The 21,727-nt window shown below is 49.2% G+C and overlaps 2 protein-coding genes across 3 annotated transcripts in view; one reads left to right on the top strand and one right to left on the bottom strand.

Moving 5' to 3' along the window:
* Nucleotides 1-3,615: 3,615 nt before the first annotated feature.
* On the bottom strand, nt 3,616-17,068 carry STIP1 (stress induced phosphoprotein 1). Its single transcript, XM_039363445.1, has 14 exons — nt 16,935-17,068; nt 13,303-13,512; nt 11,793-11,934; nt 11,407-11,548; nt 9,905-10,073; nt 9,140-9,266; nt 8,605-8,707; nt 8,044-8,164; nt 7,402-7,498; nt 6,751-6,875; nt 5,678-5,714; nt 5,349-5,452; nt 4,733-4,905; nt 3,616-4,109 (listed from the first exon to the last, which is right to left on the bottom strand). Exons 1-14 carry the CDS (start codon nt 16,941-16,943, stop codon nt 4,037-4,039), a joined length of 1,632 nt encoding a protein of 543 aa, XP_039219379.1. The 5' UTR covers nt 16,944-17,068; the 3' UTR covers nt 3,616-4,036.
* A 1,496-nt stretch (nt 17,069-18,564) lies between these two features.
* The window catches only part of MACROD1 (mono-ADP ribosylhydrolase 1), a 167,993-nt gene continuing 164,830 nt past the window's right edge, over nt 18,565-21,727 (top strand). Inside the window, exon 1 of one of the 2 annotated variants that reach the window (XM_039363514.1) lies at nt 18,565-18,953. In XM_039363514.1, the coding sequence (XP_039219448.1) occupies nt 18,698-18,953 (256 nt within the window). In that variant the 5' untranslated portion in view covers nt 18,565-18,697. The remainder of the gene's footprint in view (nt 18,954-21,727) is intronic. The other variant, XM_039363515.1, reaches the window with a different exon arrangement.

Genomic DNA, 21,727 nt, shown 5'->3' with positions numbered 1-21,727 from the left:
TCCATTGCTTTTAGTTCTGCTTGAGTCCAGTCCACTATTGTTGTTATTGTTATTATTATTATTATTATTAAATTTTGCAATCTGTTTTCACCTGGTCCCTACTTCTGTGTTTCAAGGGAAAGGGCTACAAGTAAAAACTGGCACCACGGTTCTTCGGATGGGTGCTGTTCCCCTGCTCAACTTCCTTCTTTTCAAAGACAAAAAAGATTTGCCTGTTTATCAGCTGAGTTTGTTCCTCCAGACGCTGGATTAGGGGAAAAAAAAAATAATCCCAATTTTACCTCTGTCTCTAGCGTCCTAGCCTTTTCATTCCATTAAACCGAAACCTGTAGCTCTATCCCTGCTTCTTGTAGCCTTTTGACTTAAATCTCTTTTTAACTTAGCCGGCATTGTTAGTTCACCCTACTGAACTAACATGTCAAGAGGTTAAGTCTGTTTGAGCAGACTTCTCATGTCGGCCTGTTTCTTCGGGCCTTTTCAACCGGGGCTCCACACATTTGTACAAATCGCGGTTGAAAAAACTTTTAACCCCTTTTCGCTGAGCTGCTGGTTCATAATGTTGAGTAAGCGGGATCGTCTCCGTTTCCTCTTTTTTTTTTTTTGGAGGAAAAGGGTCACACGCTTACTGTGTGCTGGCTCACTCGCTCGCCGTGTCACAGGATGGGTGGACCCGGCCCTCGTCTTCGCCCACTGTCGCAACTGGGATGGCTCTAGCCGAACAGAAGGGGTGGATGCAGAAGGGGTGCCAAAAAGGAAAAAAAAAAAAAAGGATCTGTAAATGCTTCCGAGGGAAGCATGCGCAGATGCGGAGCGCGTGAACTTTTGTGGGTCAAGATTGCCCCATTCTGTTGTGTCTGTCACAAACACCTCGCCCTTAGCTTGGTCTCATCTGGTGCAAGGAACACCAATTCTTAAGAAGGGGGAACGTTGAGGGCAAAAGGAGCTAGTTTGGTCTAGTGGTTAAAAGGCACTAGGTTAGAAATTGGGCGAAGGTGAATTCTAGTCCCACCTTAGGCATGAAAGCTGTCTGGGTGACTTTGGGCCAATCACCAGGAGACGGTGAGTTCTAGTTCTGCCTCAGCCATGAAAGCTGTCTGGGTGACTTTGGGCCAATCACCAAGAGAGGGTGAGTTCTAGTTCTGCCTCAGCCATGAAAGCTGTCTGGGTGACTTTGGGCCAATAGTCAGGAGACGGTGAGTTCTAGTTCTGCCTCAGCCATGAAAGCTGTCTGGGTGACTTTGGGGCAATCACCAGGAGACAGTGAGTTCTAGTCCCGCCTTAGGCACGAAAACCAGCTGGGTGACTTTGGACTAATCGCCAGGAGACGGTGAGTTCTAGTCCTGCCTTAGGCCTGAAAGCCCACTGGGTGACTTTGGGCCAATTGCCAGGGCGAGTTCTAGTCCCGCCTTAGGCATAATAGCTGGCTAGGCCAGTTCCTCTTTTTCAGCCCTGCCCACCTCACAGGATTGCTGTGGGGAAAAATAGGAGGAAGGTGGGTTGCATATGTTCTCCACCTTACTTGTAAAAACAATAAATGCAGGATATAGATAAATAAAATACAAAGATATAAGGAATGTATACTCATTGGGGCAATCTTGACTTGCCTGGTTCCCAATAAGCTTTATCAGAATTTCCGTGGCAAAGTTAACTGATACGTTTCTATTAAAACAGTCATTCTTTCTTGAAGACAGCAACAGTAGAAGGGCAGAGAAGTAACTTGAGGTTGGCCAGTTGCGAGTATCTCTGCTTACGTCCTCTAGTACCTCCCCCTTTCCAGAAATGTACGCGGGTATCCTTTCGTCTGAAACGGTTCCTCCTACTCAGCCCTGGAGGGAATTCGATAGTCCTCAACTTACAACCGTTCATTCAGGGACCTCTAAAGTCACAAGGGCACCGAACAAAGCGACGTACAACCGTTTTTCACACTTCTATTGCACAGCGTCCCCACGCTCGCGGGATCCAAATCCAGACGCTTGGCAAAGCCGACTCCTCTTTATGACGGTCGCAGACTCCCGGGGTCATGTGGTCTCGCCTTTTGACAAGCTGACTCAGTGGGGAAGCCAGATTCCCTTAATTGTGACTAACAGCTGGAGCGATTCCCTTAACAACGGCATGGCGAGGAAAGTCGTAAAAAAGAGCCAAGCTCGCTCACAGGTTTCACTTAGTGACAGAAAGGACGTTAAGCCTTAAGGACCGTATTTCAATCTCCAACCCAAAGTGGGTCGGCGCAAACGGAACCAGCACGTTATCAGCAATTGTCAGAACCAAACGGACCTCCAAATTTATAGATTTCCGTCTGCTTTCCAGGAGAGGAACAAAAAGGGAGGAAAAAAAATGAACAGGGACACAGAAAGTCCGATTTAAGCAGCCTGAAAAGCAAACCATTAATCTATTAAAGGGGTGAGCAACGTAGCCATTAGAGGAATATAAAAAAATGTGACGTCTTGCCACACCGAAGCCGCACTGGCTGCAACTCCACAGAAATGGGAGACGTTCCCCCCGGAGTGTCAAGATTGCACCAATTTGGAAAGCTGACGCAACATTTCCAGATTGCACAACTCTGCCCCCGCTCTTTTTAATCACCCTCTGACAAAGTCCTAGGGGAGCGGAAGATGATTAAAATCTTCCGGGACAGAAATACTTCAGAACAATTGCAGTGTTTCTCGCTGAAAGCAGATGAGCAAAAAGAAGAGAGGGAGGGAAGAATTAAAAAAAAAAACAACGAATTAAGGAATCCTGTAAAAAGGGCGCGTTGCCGAATGCAAACTTTTGATGCAGCACATTAGACGGGCAAACAAACTGGGCCTCTCTGAAGTTTCTTGAATGCCCAGTTCTGAATAGCCACCCCATGTCTGAACGCGTTGATTTTTCACCCCATCTCAGCAAGATTTCGGTCCTTTAGACCATTCTCCAAACTTTTCCTTTCTCGAGGTGGTTCTTGACTTACACACATTCGGTTAGCAACCGTTTGGAGTTACAACGGCACTTTAAAAAAAGTAACTGATGACCGTTTTTCACTTAAAGTCTGTTGCGGCGTCCCTCGTCTCGTGATCAAAAATTGGGACACTTAGCAACGGACTCATATTTACGACGGCTGCACTACCCTGGGGTCATGTGAACTATTTTTGCTGACCTTCTGCCAGGCCAAGTCAATGGGGCAGCCCGATTTGTTTAACAACCGTGTGTCTAACTCAGGGGTCTTCCAACTTGGCCCTTTTAGGAATTGCCTGGCTGAGGAATTCTGGGAGTTGAAGTCCACAAGCCCTAAAAGGGCCAAGTTGGAAGACCCCTGGCTTAAAGGCTTTTTGCTTGCGCTGTTGTTCTCGGATCAAACACCAATAGCCTTGATCCTATTACCTAGTTGGGTCACAAAACGTCTGCAAGAATCCTGGGAGTTGAAGTCCTAAAAGGGCCAAGTTTGAAGACCCCTGGTCTAAGTTAACAACTGCAGTGATCCCCTGAACAATCACTATGAAGTGAAGCCAAACTCACTTCACTGTTTCGCTTAGCAACGGAAATTTTGGGTCCTCGTTAGTCAAGGACTATCTATAACAGGCTGACCTTTATTCGTCTGTCGAATTGATGAAAAAAAAAACCTTCAGAGAATCAGGCCTCTAATTTTGCTTTTTTTTTTTTATTATTCGATGTGCAGGAGACCAAAGTAAACCGCAGCCTCACAGCCGAACGAAAAACCGGAAAAACGAGTAACGAGGCTTCCCATGGCCTGAATTAAAAACTGCAAGGGAAGGGGGAAGAGAGGGAGACCAAAAAAATAAGAATATGGCAGCTCACAACACGGAGTAACTGAAACAGAGCAACGGGCCTGGACAACAGACAAGGCCGATATTCCGGTGCCGGATAGGATGGATGGTACGAGCACGCGCGTGTGCGAGAGGCGGACGCCTTGTCTCAAATGTGTGAGTCTCTGCCTTTTGGCGAGGAGATTGGCCCCGCTGGACCGATTTTCGTGGAGAAGTTCATCAGGCTGCCTTTTTCAACCGGGGGGGGGGGAAAGTGTGAAAGATGGTCAGAAACATCACCGGATGGCGATCAAGCCAACATCCATGAGCTTCTGGATCTTCTGAGCAATGACGGGGTTTTTCAAGTGTCTGCGGAAAGGAGAGAGAAAATGGTCAGGAAAATCCGTAAAGAGATTTTTTTCCCCGTGTTTTGGCTACATTTAGCAAATCTGGAAGGCCCCCCAAAGCTTAGTAACAGAATAACAGAATTAGAAGGGACCTCGGGAGGACTTCTAGCCCAACCCCCAGCTCGGCAGGAGACTCTAGACCAGTGGTTCTCAATCTGTGGGTCGGGACCCCATTTGGGGTCGAACGACCATTTCACGGGGGTCGCCAAACAACGCAGTCCGCCATTTTTTCCCCCCTTTTCCTTAGCTGTGCTCCTCCCTTTTATTCTATTGGCTTTTGAAAGCCAATAGAAGAGACTCTCTTGAATAGACTCTAATTCTATTGGCTTTCCAAAGCCAATAGGAATTGTCCAGCCTGTCTCTGCCCTGCTGAGCCCGCCAAACGTCTCATTCTGCAAACGGTGCTGCACCAGTTGAGTAGTCCTCAACTTACGACCGGTTGAGTAGTCCTCAACTTACGACCGGTTGAGTAGTCCTCAACTTACGACCGGTTGAGTAGTCCTCGACTTACAATCGGTTGGGGGTCGCGGCATTAAAAAGGTTGAGAACCACTGTCTTAACGGGTTTTCCCCAGTCCTCACTCACTCGCTTAGCGCCTGTGGATCTTTCTGCATCTGCTCCAGGATCAGCCGCATGGCTGGGTCGCTCATGATCTGCTGCACCTCAGGATCGGCCATGGCCCGGCGCTTCACATCCTCGGGGTTGTCGTTGCGATTGTACTGGGACATCAGGCAGCGCTGGTAACCTTCCGCGGCTTCCTGTAGCATTGCACACCCAGGATAAAAACCTGTTTAGAGGACCGTCGTTGTGCAGGACGCATTTGAGCAAGCAACATCCCCTAATTACGGCCTTTAATGATTGTTTCTTCCCGTAGCTTCGAGTCTGCTGGGCCACATGCTGCGAGTCCTCACAAGCACAACGGAGCCCAACCTTTCTGCTGCTAAGTGAGACATTCGTTAAGCGAATTTTGCCCTATTTTACGACCTGGCTTGTTACGGATGTTAAGCGAATCGCTCTTCAGTTAGCAACGCGGTCGTTAAGTGAATTTGGCTGCAAAAGGGGAATGAAGTGGCCCCCGGGGATACCGCAACCGTCATAAATACGAGCCAGTTGAGTTTTGATCATATGACCAAACGGGGAGGCTGCATCGGTTGTCAAGGGTTCAAAACAGCCACGGCGGTGTGTCTGGCCAAGCCCTCACCTTGCAATTCGCGTCCAGCTCCAGGGCTTTCTGATAGACATCCATGGCCTTGGTGTAGTCCTTCATGGCTTCCAAAGCCGCCGCTTTGCGTGTGTAGCCTTTGACTGCAAGCAAAGAGAAACGCCGTCCGTGTCAGAAGGCGGGACGGCGTTTGCTCCCGGGTTGGCTCTCCCCTCTGTCCAAGAGGAAGAAGGGGGCCCTAGGCATTGAGTTAATGCTTCTCAACCTTGGCTGGTTGAAGAAGGAACTCCCAGAGTTCCCCAGCCAGCCAGTCTGCCAGCCCCCCCCCCCGAGCCCCGGAGCCCCCAGGTTCAAATCCCTTGACTTACTGAACGCGGGTTCTAAACGGATGCATTCCTCGCAGTCCTACGGAACGAAGGAGGCATTTTTTGGATCACTTTCTCAGCAAAACGTGTCTTTCCCCCCTCCCCTCTTGCCCAGCCCGCCAATCCTTATCATCTCTTATTTCAATGACCTTGGTTCCCACGCTAGGTCCAGTATTGTTGTCTCTAGCTCAGGGGTAGGCAACCTTGGCTCTTTTAGGACTGATGGACTTCCACTCCCAGAATTCCTGAGCCAGCATGGCTCAGCTTGGAAGCCTCTCCCTTTCCCCTCAGCGTGGCTGGCTCGGGAATTCTGGGAGTTGAAGTCCACCAGTCCTAAAAGGGCCCAGGTTGCATACCCCTGGTCTAGCTAAACTCTCATGCACATTCCTCCTCCCAGCATCATCTAACTCTAGGAAGGAAAGGGTTGCATCTCCAACTGTTGTCAAAGCAAAAACGTCCGATGTTCGCAGCATTGACCCCGTTCACTAATCTTCCCAATTTGACCTCGCTGGCCAACTCTTGAGGAGAAGCCATTTTGACTCTTTCGGGATTGTGGGAAGGGGTGAATTAGAGGTGGGCGTCCCATGGAGACTTCTGGGATTTTAAATTCAAGATTTAAAGTTAAAGCGTTATCCGATTTCCCCCTTGACTTGTCTTGTGAGGTCACCAAAAGATGACCCCGGGATGCTGCCACCGTCATAAATACGAGTCAGTTGCCAAGCATCCGAAAATTTGGATCACGTGACTGTGGGCAATGCTGGAAAGGTGGTTAGGGGTGAAAATATGGTCATAAGTCACTTTTTTTCAGCGCTGTCCTAACTTTGAACGACTGTTAAACGAATGTTAAGCCGAGGCCTGCCTGAAATGGACTGGACAGCAGACGACCTGGTAAAGTGGACTTCAGAAATGGCCGGGGCGAAAAGCCTCCTATGCAAATTCGCAAAGAAAAAAAAAGGTCTTCTTAACGTCTCCAGAGTCTTCCTGACAGGCTAGCTTTCCGCATGCAGGGATGATAAAAGAAACACAAAGAGGTCAGGAGGGCCTCTCCCCCAACAAGCTGGGGCGCAGATGCTCACCTTGAGCGCTAGCTGGAACTCCAGCAACTTGGTGTAGCAGGCAGCCCTGTTGCTGTACAGTTTGGCATCGCTGGGGTTACGCTTGATCGCTTCGGTGTAGTGCTTCATGGCTTGTGGATAATCCCCTGCGGGAGAAATCCTCCATCATTGGGTGTACAGAGCCTCCAGGTTCCAAGGCAGTATACCTTTGAATAATGACTGCCAGGCAAAGTAATAACAGTGGGGCTTTCTGGCTGCACTTGCAGGCTTCCTAAAGGAAGCAGGTTGTTGACCAAGGTGGAGAAATGCACTGGATTCGGGGCGTAGTTTCTCCAGCAATTAATCCCCTAATTCCACCGTTGGGAACTTCATCTTCCTACAGCGTGGAGGGAAGTAAAATCTCGCCAAGTTTCGCCCCATCTGCAGACGCCGCATTTTTAAGAAAGCCTGGAGCCTTAATGCAGTGTTTTTCTCAGCCACTTTTAAGCTGGGTGGACTTCAGCTCCCAGAATTCCTGAGCCAACGTGGCTGGCTGGGGAATTCTGGGAGTTGAAGTCCGCCCAGCTCAAAAGAGAAACTCGGGCCTAATGGGGCCAGTGTCGGAAGCGCTTTTCTTCCAGCGGGGAGATGCAACACGCAAAGGACAACAAAAGCCAAACACAACCCCATCACCTTTCTGGAAACACTCGTTGCCTTTGTTCTTCTCTTCCAAAGCCAGCTCAGGGTTGATGTATGCCTCCCTTTCTTCCTCTTTTAAGATTTTCTCAGCCTGGGGAGAAAGGAAGTTTAAATATTATTCATCCAGGAACAAGCTCCGGTACGAAGGAGCAACTGGGCGGTGAGTTCCAGTCCCACTTTAGGCATGGAAGCCAGCTGGGTGAGTTTGGGTCTATCACCAGGAGACGGTGAGTTCTAGTCCCACCATAGCCATGAAAGATGGCTGGGTGACTTAGGGCCAATCACCAGGAGACAGGGAGTTCTAGTCCCGCCTGAGGCATGAAAGATGATTGGGTGACTTAGGGCCAATCACCAGGAGACAGTGAGTTCTAGTCCCGCCTTAGGCATGAAAGCTGCTGATTTTGTACCACTCCCTCTCTCTTAGCTCAACCCACTTCACGGGCTTATTGTGGCTGTGGGGGAAAAGAGGAGGAAGAGGGAGTATTAGGCACCTCTGCTGCCTTGAGTTTATAAAAAAATAATAAAGGCAATGATAAATAAATAGAGGTGCGGGGCTGCTGGAGAGGGTCAAGAACAGGGGTCAAAGGAGTCAGAAACCAGCAGAGTTGCAGACGACTCTCAGAGATGGACACTCGCCTGCTGACACTTCTTCAGCACCTCTGGAGTCCGGTGCTCAGCCAGAGACTTGTTGTAGAACTGGATGGCTTCCTTATACTTTTCTTCCTTGAAGTAGGAATTCCCAATTCGGGCGTAAGCTCTAAGACACGAGACAATCACAATGACAACCGTCATCATCATCATCCTCCAGCCAGCTGGAACGGACAGCCCGACAATCTTGTCGCTAAGCCAGGCATTGGTTGAGGTGAGTCTTGCCCCGTTTTACGACCTGCCCTGCCACAGTTCTTGCCATGGGTTAATAGTATTATTAACATTAAGCAGCCATGTATTAATATATGGCGTTATTGTAGCTCCTGCTGCCCTTGTTCATTGTTTTTCGGGGTGGGGGTGGTGGTGAGGGGGAAAAATTCCCAAAAGAGATTTAATAAATATTGCCCTGATCTTTGCCTGTTTGAAAAGTTAACCTTTTAAGGCGGCCCTCAAGGACAGCGGGATCAATTCGAGAGGCGGCTTAAAAAAAACCAACCAACCAACTCCGATCCCCAGGAGAAAACCACCCCAGGAATGTTGGCCACCTACTTGGCAATCTGTCGATAATCTTCCCGGTTCTCACGCCCCACCTCGATGGCTGCTTTGCACAGTTCTCGGCAGTTGCTGTAATCGCCTTTCTCAAAGTACACCGCTGAAAGCCGAGAGAGAATGAAGAAAAAAAAAATCACACACACACACTCAAAGGCAGGTGTGAAGCTGGGAGAAGTACAGATGCCTTCCCCACCCAACGATGTGGGTAAGCGATGCCTGTCTTCTCTCCACTAGCTGCTGGAGGAGGAGGAGGAGGAGAGTGGGGTCCTTGGTGCTCTCTAAGCTTGGTGGTTTCCTTGCAGACATCTCATGACCCAACCAGGTAACATCATCAGTGCTAGAAGGGAGTGGGTTTTGCAGAGAGGAGGAGGAGGGGGAGGAGGAGAGTGGGGTCCTTGGTGCTCTTTGAGCTTGTTGGTTTCCTTGCAGACGTCTCATGACCCAACCAGGTAACATCATCAGTGCTAGGAGGGTTTACTCTCTTTTAAACCTGCAAGTTTCTCTCCCCCCCCCCCCGTTCTGCCCACCTCACCTGCTTGGTTAGTAATGTAAGTCATGTTGGTTGGATCCAAATCTTTTGCCTTGTTATAGTGTTCCAAGGCTCTTTCAAAGTCTTTCTTTTTGTAGGCCTCGTTCCCCAATTCCTTCTCCTTCAGGGCCTGAAAATCAGCAGATTACGTCTTGATCAAGGACACTCCAGACTCGTTTGGCAGGACATTCAACACAAATGGTCGGTCCTAGTAAGGAGTTTCAGCCTTCCCCGCTGGCCACCCACTCTATCTGAGAATCAGGATGGAGATCTTGGAAAACCTCCCTTCCTTTCTTTCCTTTTCATATCCTCCCTTCCTTCATCTTTCCTCCCTCCCTTCCTTTTCGTATTCTTCCTTCCTCCGTCTCTTTTGGTATCCTTCTTTCCTTCCTTCTCATCTTACCTTCATCCTCTCTCCCTTTTGGTATCCTTTCTTCCTTCCTTCCTTCCTTCCTTCCCTCCCATATCTTACCTTCATCCTCCCTCTCTCCCTTTTGGTATCCTTCCTTCCTTCCTTCCTCCCTTCCTTCTCATATCTTACCTTCATCCTCCCTCTCTCCCTTTTGGTATCCTTCCTTCCTGATTCCCTCTTCCTCCCTCCCTCTCTTCCCTTCCTTCTTCCCTTTCATTTCCTCCCCTTTCTCCTTCCCTTCCTTATTCCATCTTCCTCCTTTTCCTTTCTTCCTTCCTTATTCCATCTTCCATCTCTAGTTTCGTTTCATTCATTCATTCATTCTGCAGGATACCAACTCTGCCAGCGACCAGTACCTGCTTTTTGTTTTCCGGCAGGTCTTCCTCCATGGGTTCTGCCTTGGGCTCTTTCTTGGGGGGTGGAGGAGGAGGGGGAGACATGGCTTCATCTTCATCGTCAGCGCTGGCTAAGTCGACCCCGAGCAGCACCCCGAGGGTTGTCATCACCCGGGGGTCCTTCAGTTTTCTGTCACACGGCAGGGAGACAAGCGGGGGAGAAGCCCAGCCTGAGTACTTCAGAACACGTCCTGGGCAGGCTGTCCCAGCGCACCAAGCCAAGTTTTAACCCGGTTTAAAGAGCAGGCAAAACCTGCCTGGATTCCCCCAAGGGCTTTTATTTAGATGAGCCCTCTGATTTTGCTGCCTTGGCTCTCCTTTACAACCACGTGAATTAGAGAACTGTAGTTCTCAAAGCAAAGTTCTCCTGCAAAGCCTTTGCAGGATGCACGGCCCAAATGGCTGCCCGATGGCATGAAAATGAATGAGAATTGATTAATCAGTATTAAATAAATACTTCAAACTAAATGATCCATCAATCAGTGGAACAACTTGCTTCCGGAAGTCGTTACTGGAAGATTTTAAGAAGAGATTGGACAGCCATCGGTCTGGAATGGCATAGGGTCTCCTGCTGGAGCAGGGGGTTGGACTAGAAGACCTCCAAGGTCCCTTCCAACTCTTTTATTTTGTTAATGCCCTGAAGTTCCTTGATGGAACTCTAGACAAATGCTAGAAGAAGTTTTAAAGGAAGATCCTGAGCAATTAAAAAAGAGCAACTAAGATGATCCAAGGCCTGGAGACTAAAACATACGAAGAAGGCTGTGGGACTTGGGTTTGGCTAGTCTAAAGAAAAGAAGAAATAGGGGTGACATGAAAGCAATGTTCCACTTTCTGAGGGGCTGCCACAAAGAAGAGGGGGCCACATTGTTCACCAAAGCACCAGAGGGCAGGACAATAAACAATGGTTGGAAACTGAGCAAAGAGAGAAGCAACCCAGAATTAAGGAGAAACTTCCTGACAGTGAGGACAATTCACCAGTGGAACTTCTTGCCTCCAGAAATTGTGGGCACTTCATCACTGGAGGTTTTTAAGAAAAGACTGTCTGAGATGGTGTAGGTTCTCCTGCTTGAGCGGGGGCTGGACTAGAGGACCTCCAAGATCCCTTCCAGCTTCTATTCTATTCTATTCTATTCTATTCTATTCTATTCTATTCTATTCTATTCTAATTCCATTCCATTCCATTCCATTCTATTTTCATCCATTCTCTGTTCTATTCTATTCTATTCTATTCTATTCTATTCTATTCTATTCTATTCTATTCTATTCTATTCTATTCTATTCTATTCTATTCTATTCTACATTCACCTGTCTGAGATGGTGTAGGTTCTCCTGCTACCTCCAAGGCCCCTTCCAGCTTCTATTCTATTCTAATAGCAGATGGGCTAGGGGACTCTGGCTTCGACCAAGGAAAGTGCAACTTTGGCTGGACCATTCAGGTCCCACAAAACCCCAGCGACACTCACGTTCCCAGCTCCGACGGTTTGTTGCGGAGTTGCTCAATCAGCTCTCTGTAACTTGGGTCGCTGAGCAGGTTTCTGGTGCGAGGGTCGCTCTCCAGCTTTTGGTAGAGGTTGGGCATGTTGAACGGGTTCATGAGGTTCCGCTCTGAAAGAGGTTCCGGAAGGAGGAGGAGTTGAAGTCCACATGCCTTAAAATGGTCAAGGTTGAGAAACACTGCTTTACAGAGACCCTCCCACCCAGTTTTTGGATCCCTAATGCCTCGTGGAACGTTTGCACGGCCCTAATCCCTGCTGCTTTCCAAAGTGGCGGGCCGTTTCTCTTCCCGACTGCTGCAAGGGAGGCCAAGCCTAGCCAAGTCGGGGAGAGAGCCAGCTCCAGTTCCCCTCACCTGCCAGCCTGGATTCCATGTTTTGCAGGCCTTCCTTCAACTGGGCATTGCCCGGCTCGTGTTTCAGCCCTTCCGCGTACGTCTTCTTCGCTTCCTCAAAGCGGTTCAGGAATTCCAAGGCGGCTGCTTTTCGAGAATAGCCCTGCAAAAGAGCACAAGACGGATCAGAGAAGGCCAGGGACGCCTCCACAGAGAAACCAGAGCCCTCCCCTCGGGGTCGTTAAGCGAATCCACAGCTGTCATTCAAACACCGCCGTTGTTTTAAGCGTTGGGGCGTTTTGGCCAGCGTCGGAAATAAATGCCGGTTTTCAGGGAAAAAACACTGCAGGTAGGACTGCTCTAAGTGGAGTCACCTGACCAACAGGGGTGGGGGCAGCTGGAACTCTGGAAGTACAGGTAGCCCTCGACTTACGACCGCAAGGGAGCACCTTTCTGCCGTTAAGTGAGACAGTGAAGTGAATGTGAATTTGAAGAGCTTCCCTGTCAATCACTGCAATTGTTAAGCTAGCTCAGGGGTAGGCAACCTTGGCTCTTTTATGACTGGTGGACTTCAACTCCCAGAATTCCTGAGCCAGCCTGGCTCAGCTTAGAAACCTCTCCCTTTCCCCTCAGCATGGCTGGCTCAGGAATCCCAGGAGCTGAAGTCCACGAGTCATAAAAGAGCCAAGGTTGCCTACCCCTGGTCTAGGAGGCTCACCGCTTAGAACAGGATGACTTAGGACAGGGGTAGGCAACCTTGGCTCTTTTATGACTCATGGACTTCAACTCCCAGAATTCCTGAGCCAGCCTGGCTCAGCTTGTAAACCTCTCCCTTTCCCCTCAGCGTGGCTGGCTTAGGAATTCTGGGAGTTGAAGTCCACCAGACATAAAAGAGCCACGGTTGCCTACCCCTGCCCTAAACCAAATGAGATGAGACTTCAATGGATGAGGCATTAAGAAGGACTTGTGGACAGGAAGAGCTGTCAATCACTGGGACTGATGGACACAGAGGAATTTCTAGGTCAGAGGTAGGCAATCTCAGAATTCCTGAGCCATCAGGATGTGTATACCCATCGATGTGCTTACTCTCTTATAATCCCTTCCTCTGCAATCTTTCTGCTATAGGAGGTAGGAGGGAAAAAAAAAGGGCATGGCTGGCTCAGGAATTCTGGGAGTCGAAGTCCACGAGTCATAAAAGAGCCAAGGTTGCCTACCCCTGAGCTAGTCACGCTGAGTTGTTAAGTGAACCTGGCTTCCCCATCGTTTTTGTGCGTCAGGAAGTCGCAAAAAGGGGACCACGCGAGTCCTGGCGCCTGTCATAAATACGAGTCAGTGGCCCAAAGGTCCAAACTGCGATCACATGACTTATGGGGAGGCTGCAACGGCCGCCAGGGTGAAAAATGGTCCCATTTCCCAGTGCCGTTGTGACTTTGAACGGTCACTAAAAGAACTGTCGTAAGTCAAGGACTCGTCCTTGGCCTCAGCAGCAAAGCGGAGAGGTTTCAAAAGCAACTTGGAACCCTCTTCTCACCTTGCCCCATTCCGGCTTCAGCTCGATGGTCTTGCAAGCGTCTTCCAGGGCCTCGTGGTACTCCCCCTTTTTGGCATAGGCAGCCGAGCGGTTGCTGTACAGCACGTGGTTGGAAGAGTCCAACCGGATGGCCTCCGAGTAGTGCTTGATGGCCTCGCCGGTGTTGCCAGAGCTGAGGGCCTTGTTTCCTTTCTCCTTCAGTTCATTCACCTGGAGAGAGGAGAGCAGAGCAACGTTAAACCTGGTTAAGGGCCCCGTCTTCCAAAGGCGAAGAATGTATAGGCCAGGGGTAGGCAATCTTGGCTCTTTTATGACTGGTGGACTTCAACTCCCAGAATACCTGAGCCAGCCTGGCTCAGCTTGGAAACCTCTCCCTTTCCCCTCAGCATGGGGAATTCTGGGAGTTGAAGTCCACCAGTCCTAAAAGAGCCAAGGTTGCCTACCCCTGGCCTAGGAAGAGAGCCAGGGAGACGGAAGGGCCGACCTGCACCCAGCTATGAGCTTTCGCTCACCACCTGCTCAAGGACGCCGAAACTGCAGCATCTGCAGCTCACGTGTGTTTGCAGCCTACAAGCCATGATGCAAATCACAGGACGAGGTCCCTGCCACATCCCAGGTTCTCCCCAGAGGAACCAGCAAGCTAGAGGTGGCTTCCTCTGAGTCACGGCTCTGCTTAGCTAGGGACCAGCAGCTGAAATTACAGATGGCCAAGAATAACCATCCTTTTGAGCAGTGACAAAACGTCACGGAGGCTCTCTCTCTCTGCAAGAATTCGGGTTTACCGCTGCATTTGAGCTATGTGGGAAAATGAGTTTTTTTTTTTAATCAAAAAAAAGGAGGAAAGGCAGGACAATACACGCTTTCAAACATACCCATCACCCTGGCCCATTTGGGATGGAGCAAGGCAGGGAAAAAAATAAAAGCCCAAAGGCACAGCGATGTAGTTGGACCCCAGCCAGGTTGCTATGGTATAAAAAACCCTTGACACAATCACACCCACCCAACTGCCTTGCAGGTCTGTTCTGTTTTTCCTTTTTTTCCCCCTTCTGCTCGTTCAGTTTCTGGCACCTTTTATTTAAAAGACCAACTGCTTCCGCTGTTCATTTTCACACCCGGGCAATAATGCCATTAGGATGATGGCAGGACAGTTCTAATTAGTGGCGAAAGGTCACTGGGGAGGGGGCAAGCTTGACCCCAAAAGGAGATGACAGTTTTGCACACCGAAGGTCCCAGGTTCTTGTTTAGCCAACACCTTTTTTTTTCAATGGAGGAGTCCCATTTTCAATTACCTCGGTTCACACAAGGTGCCGAGCCCAGAGTTTAATAATAGTTTACCGAATAAACCACAACTGGTTTTGTGCAATAGATCAGGGGTCCTCAACCTTGGCAATGTTAAGACTTGTGGACTTCAACTCCCAGAATTCCTCAGCCAGCTTTGCCAAGGTCGAGGACCCCTGCAATAGATGACGTCAAAAACCAGGATGCCGAAGTGACAGTGGTGTTATTAATGGCATTTAAAGGGGGATATTTGTAGGGCTGAAATTTGGGGTCCCTGGTGCTGTTTCCTTGCAGACGTTTCATGGCCCAACTAGGTGACATCATCAGTGCCTGGCTGAGGAATTCTGGGAGTTGAAGTCCACAAGTCCTAAAAGGGCCAAGTTGGAAGACCCCAGGCTTAAAGGTTTTTTTACTTGCGCTGTTGTTCTGGGATCAAGCACTGCTAGCCTTGATCATATTACCTAGTTGGGTCACGAAAGGTCTGCAAGAAAACTACCCAGCTCAGAGAGCACCAGGGACCCCCCACAGTCCTCCTCCGCTCTGCAAACCTTATTCCCTTCTAGCCCTGATGATGTTACCTAGTTGGGTCACGAAACGTCTGCAAGAAAGCCACCCAACTCAGAGAGTGCCGAAGAGCCCTCATTTACACGCCACTGTTAAACCCAAGCTGAGCTCGATTTAGCCAGATGTGCGAACCCAGCCTCTGTCAGCTGGGCACTTAGGCAAAGGCCTCTGCACCTTCTGGAAGCAGCCCTATCAAAAGAATCCGGAGAAGTGAGAGGCTGCACATGTAATGCAGGCTTTTGCGTCTCACCTTATCCGGGATTCGGGATGCTGAACATGCTACAACGTGCAACTTAGGCTTGGCCCCTCTTTTTGGGTAAACAGCTTCCAAGAGCCGAGAGGTTGCGCTAAAGCTCAGTTCGAGCAGCCTCCGGTGCTTTGCTGGTGAGGCAGCATTTGCATTCAACGCAGCCGTCCTGCCCAAACGACACTGGATTGTGCAAGCTGCCTTTGCAGATCAGAACAGTGAGGCTCCAACAGCCTGCTAAAGCCACCACGGGCCAACGTGGGAAGGGTGACAGGTGGCAGAAAACTGCTTCGGATGGGATCAAGGTCCCTAAAGCAGGGCTCTTCCAACTGGGCCCTTTTATGACTTGTGGACTTCAACTCCCAGCGTGCCTGGCTCAGGAATTCTGGGAGTTGAAGTCTGCAAGTCATCAAAGGGCCAAGTTGGAAGAGCCCTGCCCTAAAGCATCCCACTCACCTAGAAAAATGTGGAAGTGCTTGCAAGGAAGATAGATCCCAGAATAGGGAGCAGCTCCCTATAAATCTTGTCCACTGACAGACATGCCATCAGTGCAATAAGCATTTCCTGGGCAGAATCATTTCCCCCCCACCTACACATACACACAGACACAATTTGTCTTAATTCAGAACCCACAGCATCCATAGGTCAAAGCCCCAAGTCATCTGTAAAGACACCCTTTCCCATAAGCCTCTTATCAGCCTGCTTCTCCAGCAGGCTCCCCTGGGCTTGTGGCTCGCCTCAATCCGAGTGTACTGCGGCTGGGGATGATGGAAGCTGTAGCTCAGTCTACAAAAGCAGGGGGCTGAGGTTGGCTCCCCCAGGGCCTCAGTTCAAGATTGTGGGCAAGATAAAGCCTTGAACGTGATTGTTGTCAGCATTAAGTGATGATGGTTTTGCCCCAGGTTCTCAATATCCATTAGCCCGCACAGCTGGGCAGCCACCTGAGCTGGGAATGATGGGTATGGCCATTATTTTGGAGGAAGCAGGTGGGCCACACAGGCTGGGGATGATGGGCATGGCCATTGGCTTGAAGGAGGTGGGTAGGCCACATAGGCTGGGGATGATGGGTATGGCCGTTATTTTGGAGGAAGCAGGTGGGCCACACAGGCTGGGGATGATGGGCATGGCCATTGGCTTGAAGGAGGTGGGTAGGCCACGCAGCTGGGGATGATGGGCACCCAACCGTTCCAAGGACAGCACGTGGGGGGGCCTGTTGGTCCCTCCCCTCTTTCCCAAGATGCACTGGAAGCTCACCCTCCCTTCCCCACGAGGCTGCACCCCCACTCAGCCTTTGACTCTCCTCCCTCCCCCTTCCCATGATGCTCTGCATACCCATGGAGCACCCCCTTGGATCCTGGGGAGAACAAGCCCCTCCCATCCCGACTTCCCAGAATCCCATGAAGCTGCAGGCCCATTTCTCCCTGGTGGGGGGGGGGCAGAAAAACGTGCTTTTCCCAGAATCCTTTGCAGGAGATACAGGACTCTTTCTTCCTCCCCCCCCCGCCCTCCACGTTAACCCCCCCCTCCTCCTCCTCTCGCCCACCTTCTCCATGGCGCCGGGGAAATCTCGGTTCCGCCTCCGCCTTCCTCTCCTTCGGCTTTTTCCCGTCTGGCTCCCCGTCTCCTTCCTGCGCCCGCCTTTCCCTTCTCCCACCCCGCCTTCTGGAACCTGCTAGAATGCTCCCGCCCCCGCGCTCCGATTGGCTCCCGCCGCGCGCGCCGGCCCGCCCCCTCCGCGCCTTCCGGAGGGCTCGTTGGCGGGAGGAAAAAAAGAGGGCGGGCTTGGATCCCGCCTTCCCACGCCTACCTGTCTCCGTCCCTACGGATTGGTTTGCCGCCGCGAGGCTCCCTCGGCCCATTGGTCCGTGCCGTTTGACAGGCTTGTAGAAAAAAGGGGGCGGGGTTCTGCCAAAGTCCGCGCTGGGTTTCTATTGGGACGCGATCCCAACGGCATCAGAGCTATTGACCAATAGTTAGACGGCTTGTCTTTTTTTGCCCCCCCCCTCTCTCCTTCCTTCGATGATTCTCATTGGCTTTCCGGGTTTCTCCCTGGAAAGCCGCTTTAAATGGCTTGCAGGGGTGACGTCATTTCCGCTTTTCCCTTCCATTGGAAAAGCCGGAAGTTTCTTTCTTTTTTTGGTTCTCTAGTTTGGGAAGTTTTGATTGATTGCACTGTAGTCGTGACATATTTCTCTCCCCGTTTTTAATTTTTCCTCGCCCCTTTGTAAAATATTTTCCCTGCTTAGATTTTTTAGTCTAACTTGCATATACCTCAAAATTGGATCTAGATTTATTTGGAAATAAATTCAAATAGAAGTACAAGTCATCCTCAGTTTACTACCACAATTAGGAACAGAATTTCTGTTACTAAGCAAAGCAGTTGATAAGTGAGTCTTGCTTGATTTTATGGCGCTTTTTGCCATAGTTATTAAGCCAATCGCTGCAGTTGTTAAGGGAATTGTATGGTTATAAAGCAAATCCAGCTTCCCCATTGATTTTGCTTGTTGGAAACCAGCTGGGAAGGTCAAAAATGGCAATCGCGTGTCCACGGGGTGCTGGAACATGACATATGGAATATCTGCTGGTTGCCAAGTGCCCTAATTCTGATCACGCATCAGATGCTCATCAGATGCTCATCAGTTCATTTGAAAGCCTGGAAAAACAACAGGGAGCTGAAAGATTTAAATTAAATTAACTTTTTATTTCCTAATATCTTTTGAATCTTATTTCAATTTGCCGTATTGCAGCTTATTTATGCGGTTGGGGTGGTGGTGGTGGTGTTCAAGCCGGAATTGGCCAGGCCGATGCTGCTCTGAGCGTTGCATATAGAAAGAAAGCAGCAAGATTCGTTTTTCAGCTATAATTAGAAGCTCGGCTCCTGTCAAACGTCTTTTCTAAAATTAGCCGCTGGTTATGCCGCCAACCAATGTCAACTCAGCCCAATAGGGAAGAGGCAATCCTGTCTCTCTTCTCTAAAAACATTATTTTGGAGCAGGGTCTGCTGTAATACATTCCACTAGACCCCCAAGGTCCCTTCCCACTCCTGCTACCAGTAATCTGTTATTCAGCGTGGCCTTAGCAACGTTTCAGAAGACTACATTTCCCAGAAGCCCTTGGACCTGAAGGCGGGGCGGGGCCACGGAGGCTGGGCTCGTGCGTTGAGCAGCAGCGGCAGCTGTTGTTGCAACTCGCGCCCTCCTTGGCTCTGTTGTGCCAAATACCAGGTGTTTGATTTATATAAGGGAGGAAAATCCCTTTGCCCTTTCCCGGGACCAACCAGAGCGGCCCGCTGCAGGCTTTGCAACCATGCCAGGCAGTTTTCTGTCCCTCCAGCAGCAGAGGTTGCTTGGCAGTCTAGGGAGGTTGTGGAGGGAGTGGGGCGATTGCCCCATTGCTGTCCACGCGGGTGGGAGGCAAGGGGACTGGGCCAGGCTCCCCTTGGGCAAAAGTGCCAGCCGGTGGGTGTTTGCACAGGGCATCCGGAGCTGGGCTATAGCTGCCCCCTTGGCCATGGCTGCTAAGGTGGATTTGACCACGTCCACTGACTGGAAGGAGGCTAAATGTAAGTGAGGAAAAAGGGCAAAGTGTGTGGTTTTGTGTGTGTGTGTCTTTGCAACTCCTTGCCCTGGCTGCGTCTCCTTCCAGGAGTCCCTTGCTGAGCTCCTGCAAGTTCCTCCGTCCCTTGGTGGCTTGCAACTGGCATCCCTTTTCATTTCCTGACTCTTTAATATCTCTGCCAAGCTCCCACGCTTGATAGGAAAGCTTGGCCAGACAAATGGCTGTCCAATCTCTTCTGGAAAATCTCCAGTGATGGAACACCTACAACTTCTAGAGGCAAGCCATTTTACTGATCGATCTGGGATTATAGGATAACAGAATAACGGAAGGGACCTTGGAGGTCTTCTATAATAATAATAGTAATGATAATAATAATAATCATCATCATCATCATCTAGTCCAACCCCTTGCTCAAGCAGGAAACCCTATACCAGAGGTAGGCAACCTCGGCCCTTTTATGACTCATGGACTTCAACTCCCAGAATTCCTGAGCCAGCCATGCTGAGGGGAAAAGGAGAGGTTTCCAAGCTGAGCCATGCTGGCTCAGGAATTCTGGGAGTTGAAGTCCATGAGTCATAAAAGAGCCAAGGTTGCCTACCGCTGCCCTATACCATTCCAGTCAAATGGCTGTCCAATCTGTTAAAAACCTCCCATGTTGGAGCACCACAACTTCTGGAGGCAAGTTGTTCCACTGGTTAATTGTTCTGTCAGAAAAGTTCTCCTTAATTCCGCAGACTAGGAGCCTAAACTGCATATTATGTGGTTCATTGTAGAATGGGAAGTTAATAATTGTATTTTTTTTTTGTTAGATATATAAGTCAGTACATCTCCACTTGGAAGTTTGATGCTTCTGCAAACTCTTTTCTGCAGTTAACTGTAACTGCATTGCATTCTGGGAACTTTCCTCAGTTGCTTGCTTGCAGATTGCAAAGCATTGTGGGAAATTTTGTGGTTGCTTTTCCCAAGCCCCAAGCCCCAGGCCAGCTTTCTCCAACCTGGTGCTCTCCCCACGTGTGCATTTATTTTCCAACATGTATATCCAACCCTTTTTACTCAAAGTGAGGGGCTTGGATGAGATGCAGGCTGGGAATCCTGGGAGATGTAGTCTCTGAACATCGATCCATTGGTCTGGGAGAGAAATTGCAGCTTTTGCAAAAAAAAATAAAATAAAAAATATTCTGTTGGGTTGAACTAGTGCTTGATCTAAGAGGCACTTTATTTCAAAGATTTGCTGCTTCAAATCAGCCAAAATGACTCCAGAACCATGTCTTTAGTCCTTATTTATGTATTTCTACATTGGCTTTTGTAAACTTTGCAGAATTGGACTTCTTCTACCTTTTCTGTACCTGCCTGCTCTTCTTGGTTATGGAAAAGAAAGTTTCTGTCTGACTTTTTTATCAAATTTCCACCCTGCCCACCTCATCTGTGTGACTCTGGGCGGGTTACAAATAACAACTGTTAAAAGAAACATAGTTAAAATAAAGATGTTTACTTTTGACATAAGGGTAAAAAGAGACATAGTTCAAGTGTCTAACTGTAAAAAGAAACATAGTTAAATGTTTATTTTTAACCTAGTATAAAGAAACAGGGTTATGTGTTTATTTTTTAAAATTAAAGATAAAAAGAGACATAGTTAAAATGTTTATTTTTAACATAACAGTAAAAAAAAAGAAAAAAAGAGTGAAAAACAGATTGTAACTTTGAACAGTTCCTGAAGGACCGGTTGTAAGTCTAGGACTGCCTGTACTTAATTTCTATTGAATGTTTGCACCTCTGCTTTGTGAAGTTTGTAGGCCACTGAGGTGACAGGGTCGCTTAGAGAGAGAGAGATGGGCGGTGGGTTAAATTTTAATTAATAAATAAAAGAGGCCGCCATTTGCAGCCAGCAGGCAATGGAATGCTCAGGGCCTCGGTTGCCTAGCAACCAGGCCTGGGACCATCCCTCTCCTCGACTGGGCCTGCATCCATCCTTTGAGGGAAAAATGTCCTCTTGAGAGACTTTTTCTTTTCTTTTGCAAAAGGCTGGGCTTTTCAAAAACCTTGAAGAGGTTTCAGGAGCAGCAGTTGAAAAGGAGCCCCAGCCTCTGGAAGGGCTTTGGGATGGCTGCTTTGGCGTCCCCGCTGAGGAAAATGGTTCCCTCAGAGCAATGGTGGCCGGCCTAAGAAAATGGCCGGCCTAAGAAAATGTACCCCTCTGAGCTGACTCGGGATTCAAAGATGGCCCCCTGGTTGTGTTTAGCTCTGGGGACAAGGCAGGGGATCATAATCATAATAGTAAAGTTGGAAGGGACCTTGGAGGTCATCTAGTCCAGCCCCCTGCTCAGGCAGGAAACCCTATACCATTTCGGACAAATGGCTGTCCAGTCTCTTCTTAAAAACTTCCAGTGTTGGAGCATTTACTGCTTCTGGAGGCAGGTTGTTCCACTGGTTAATTGTCCTGGTGGGGTCTGCCGGCTTTTTTGGTGCCCAAGGTTGGCATTGAGGAGGGGGGGTCTCCTTGGAAGTAGACCCCTGAATTGCAATTTCCAATTTCTGAGAAGAGAGTTGACGGCAATCGGTTCGGTGGGCGACACGCTCAAGTGAGACATGCACACCGAGCAAGTTAACACCTCAGTTCTTGCACATCCTTGTTGCAAAAAACCCCTGCTTAGGTTAGCATGTGTTAACTCCCTTATTTAATACCCCCTCATTCCTGCAACTTGTATGTTGTATTGTACTGGCTGTGTAAGGAGTATTATTATTATTACATTTTTATCATGTCCCTCCCTCCCTCCCTCC

Source organism: Crotalus tigris, unplaced genomic scaffold (assembly GCF_016545835.1).
Source record: "Crotalus tigris isolate CLP2741 ecotype Arizona unplaced genomic scaffold, ASM1654583v1 scf7180000019553.37968852642:3898890, whole genome shotgun sequence".
Lineage (NCBI taxonomy): Eukaryota > Metazoa > Chordata > Lepidosauria > Squamata > Viperidae > Crotalus > Crotalus tigris.
The sequence above is the reverse complement of the archived record's forward strand: the minus strand, read 5'-3'. Positions and strand labels throughout refer to the sequence as shown.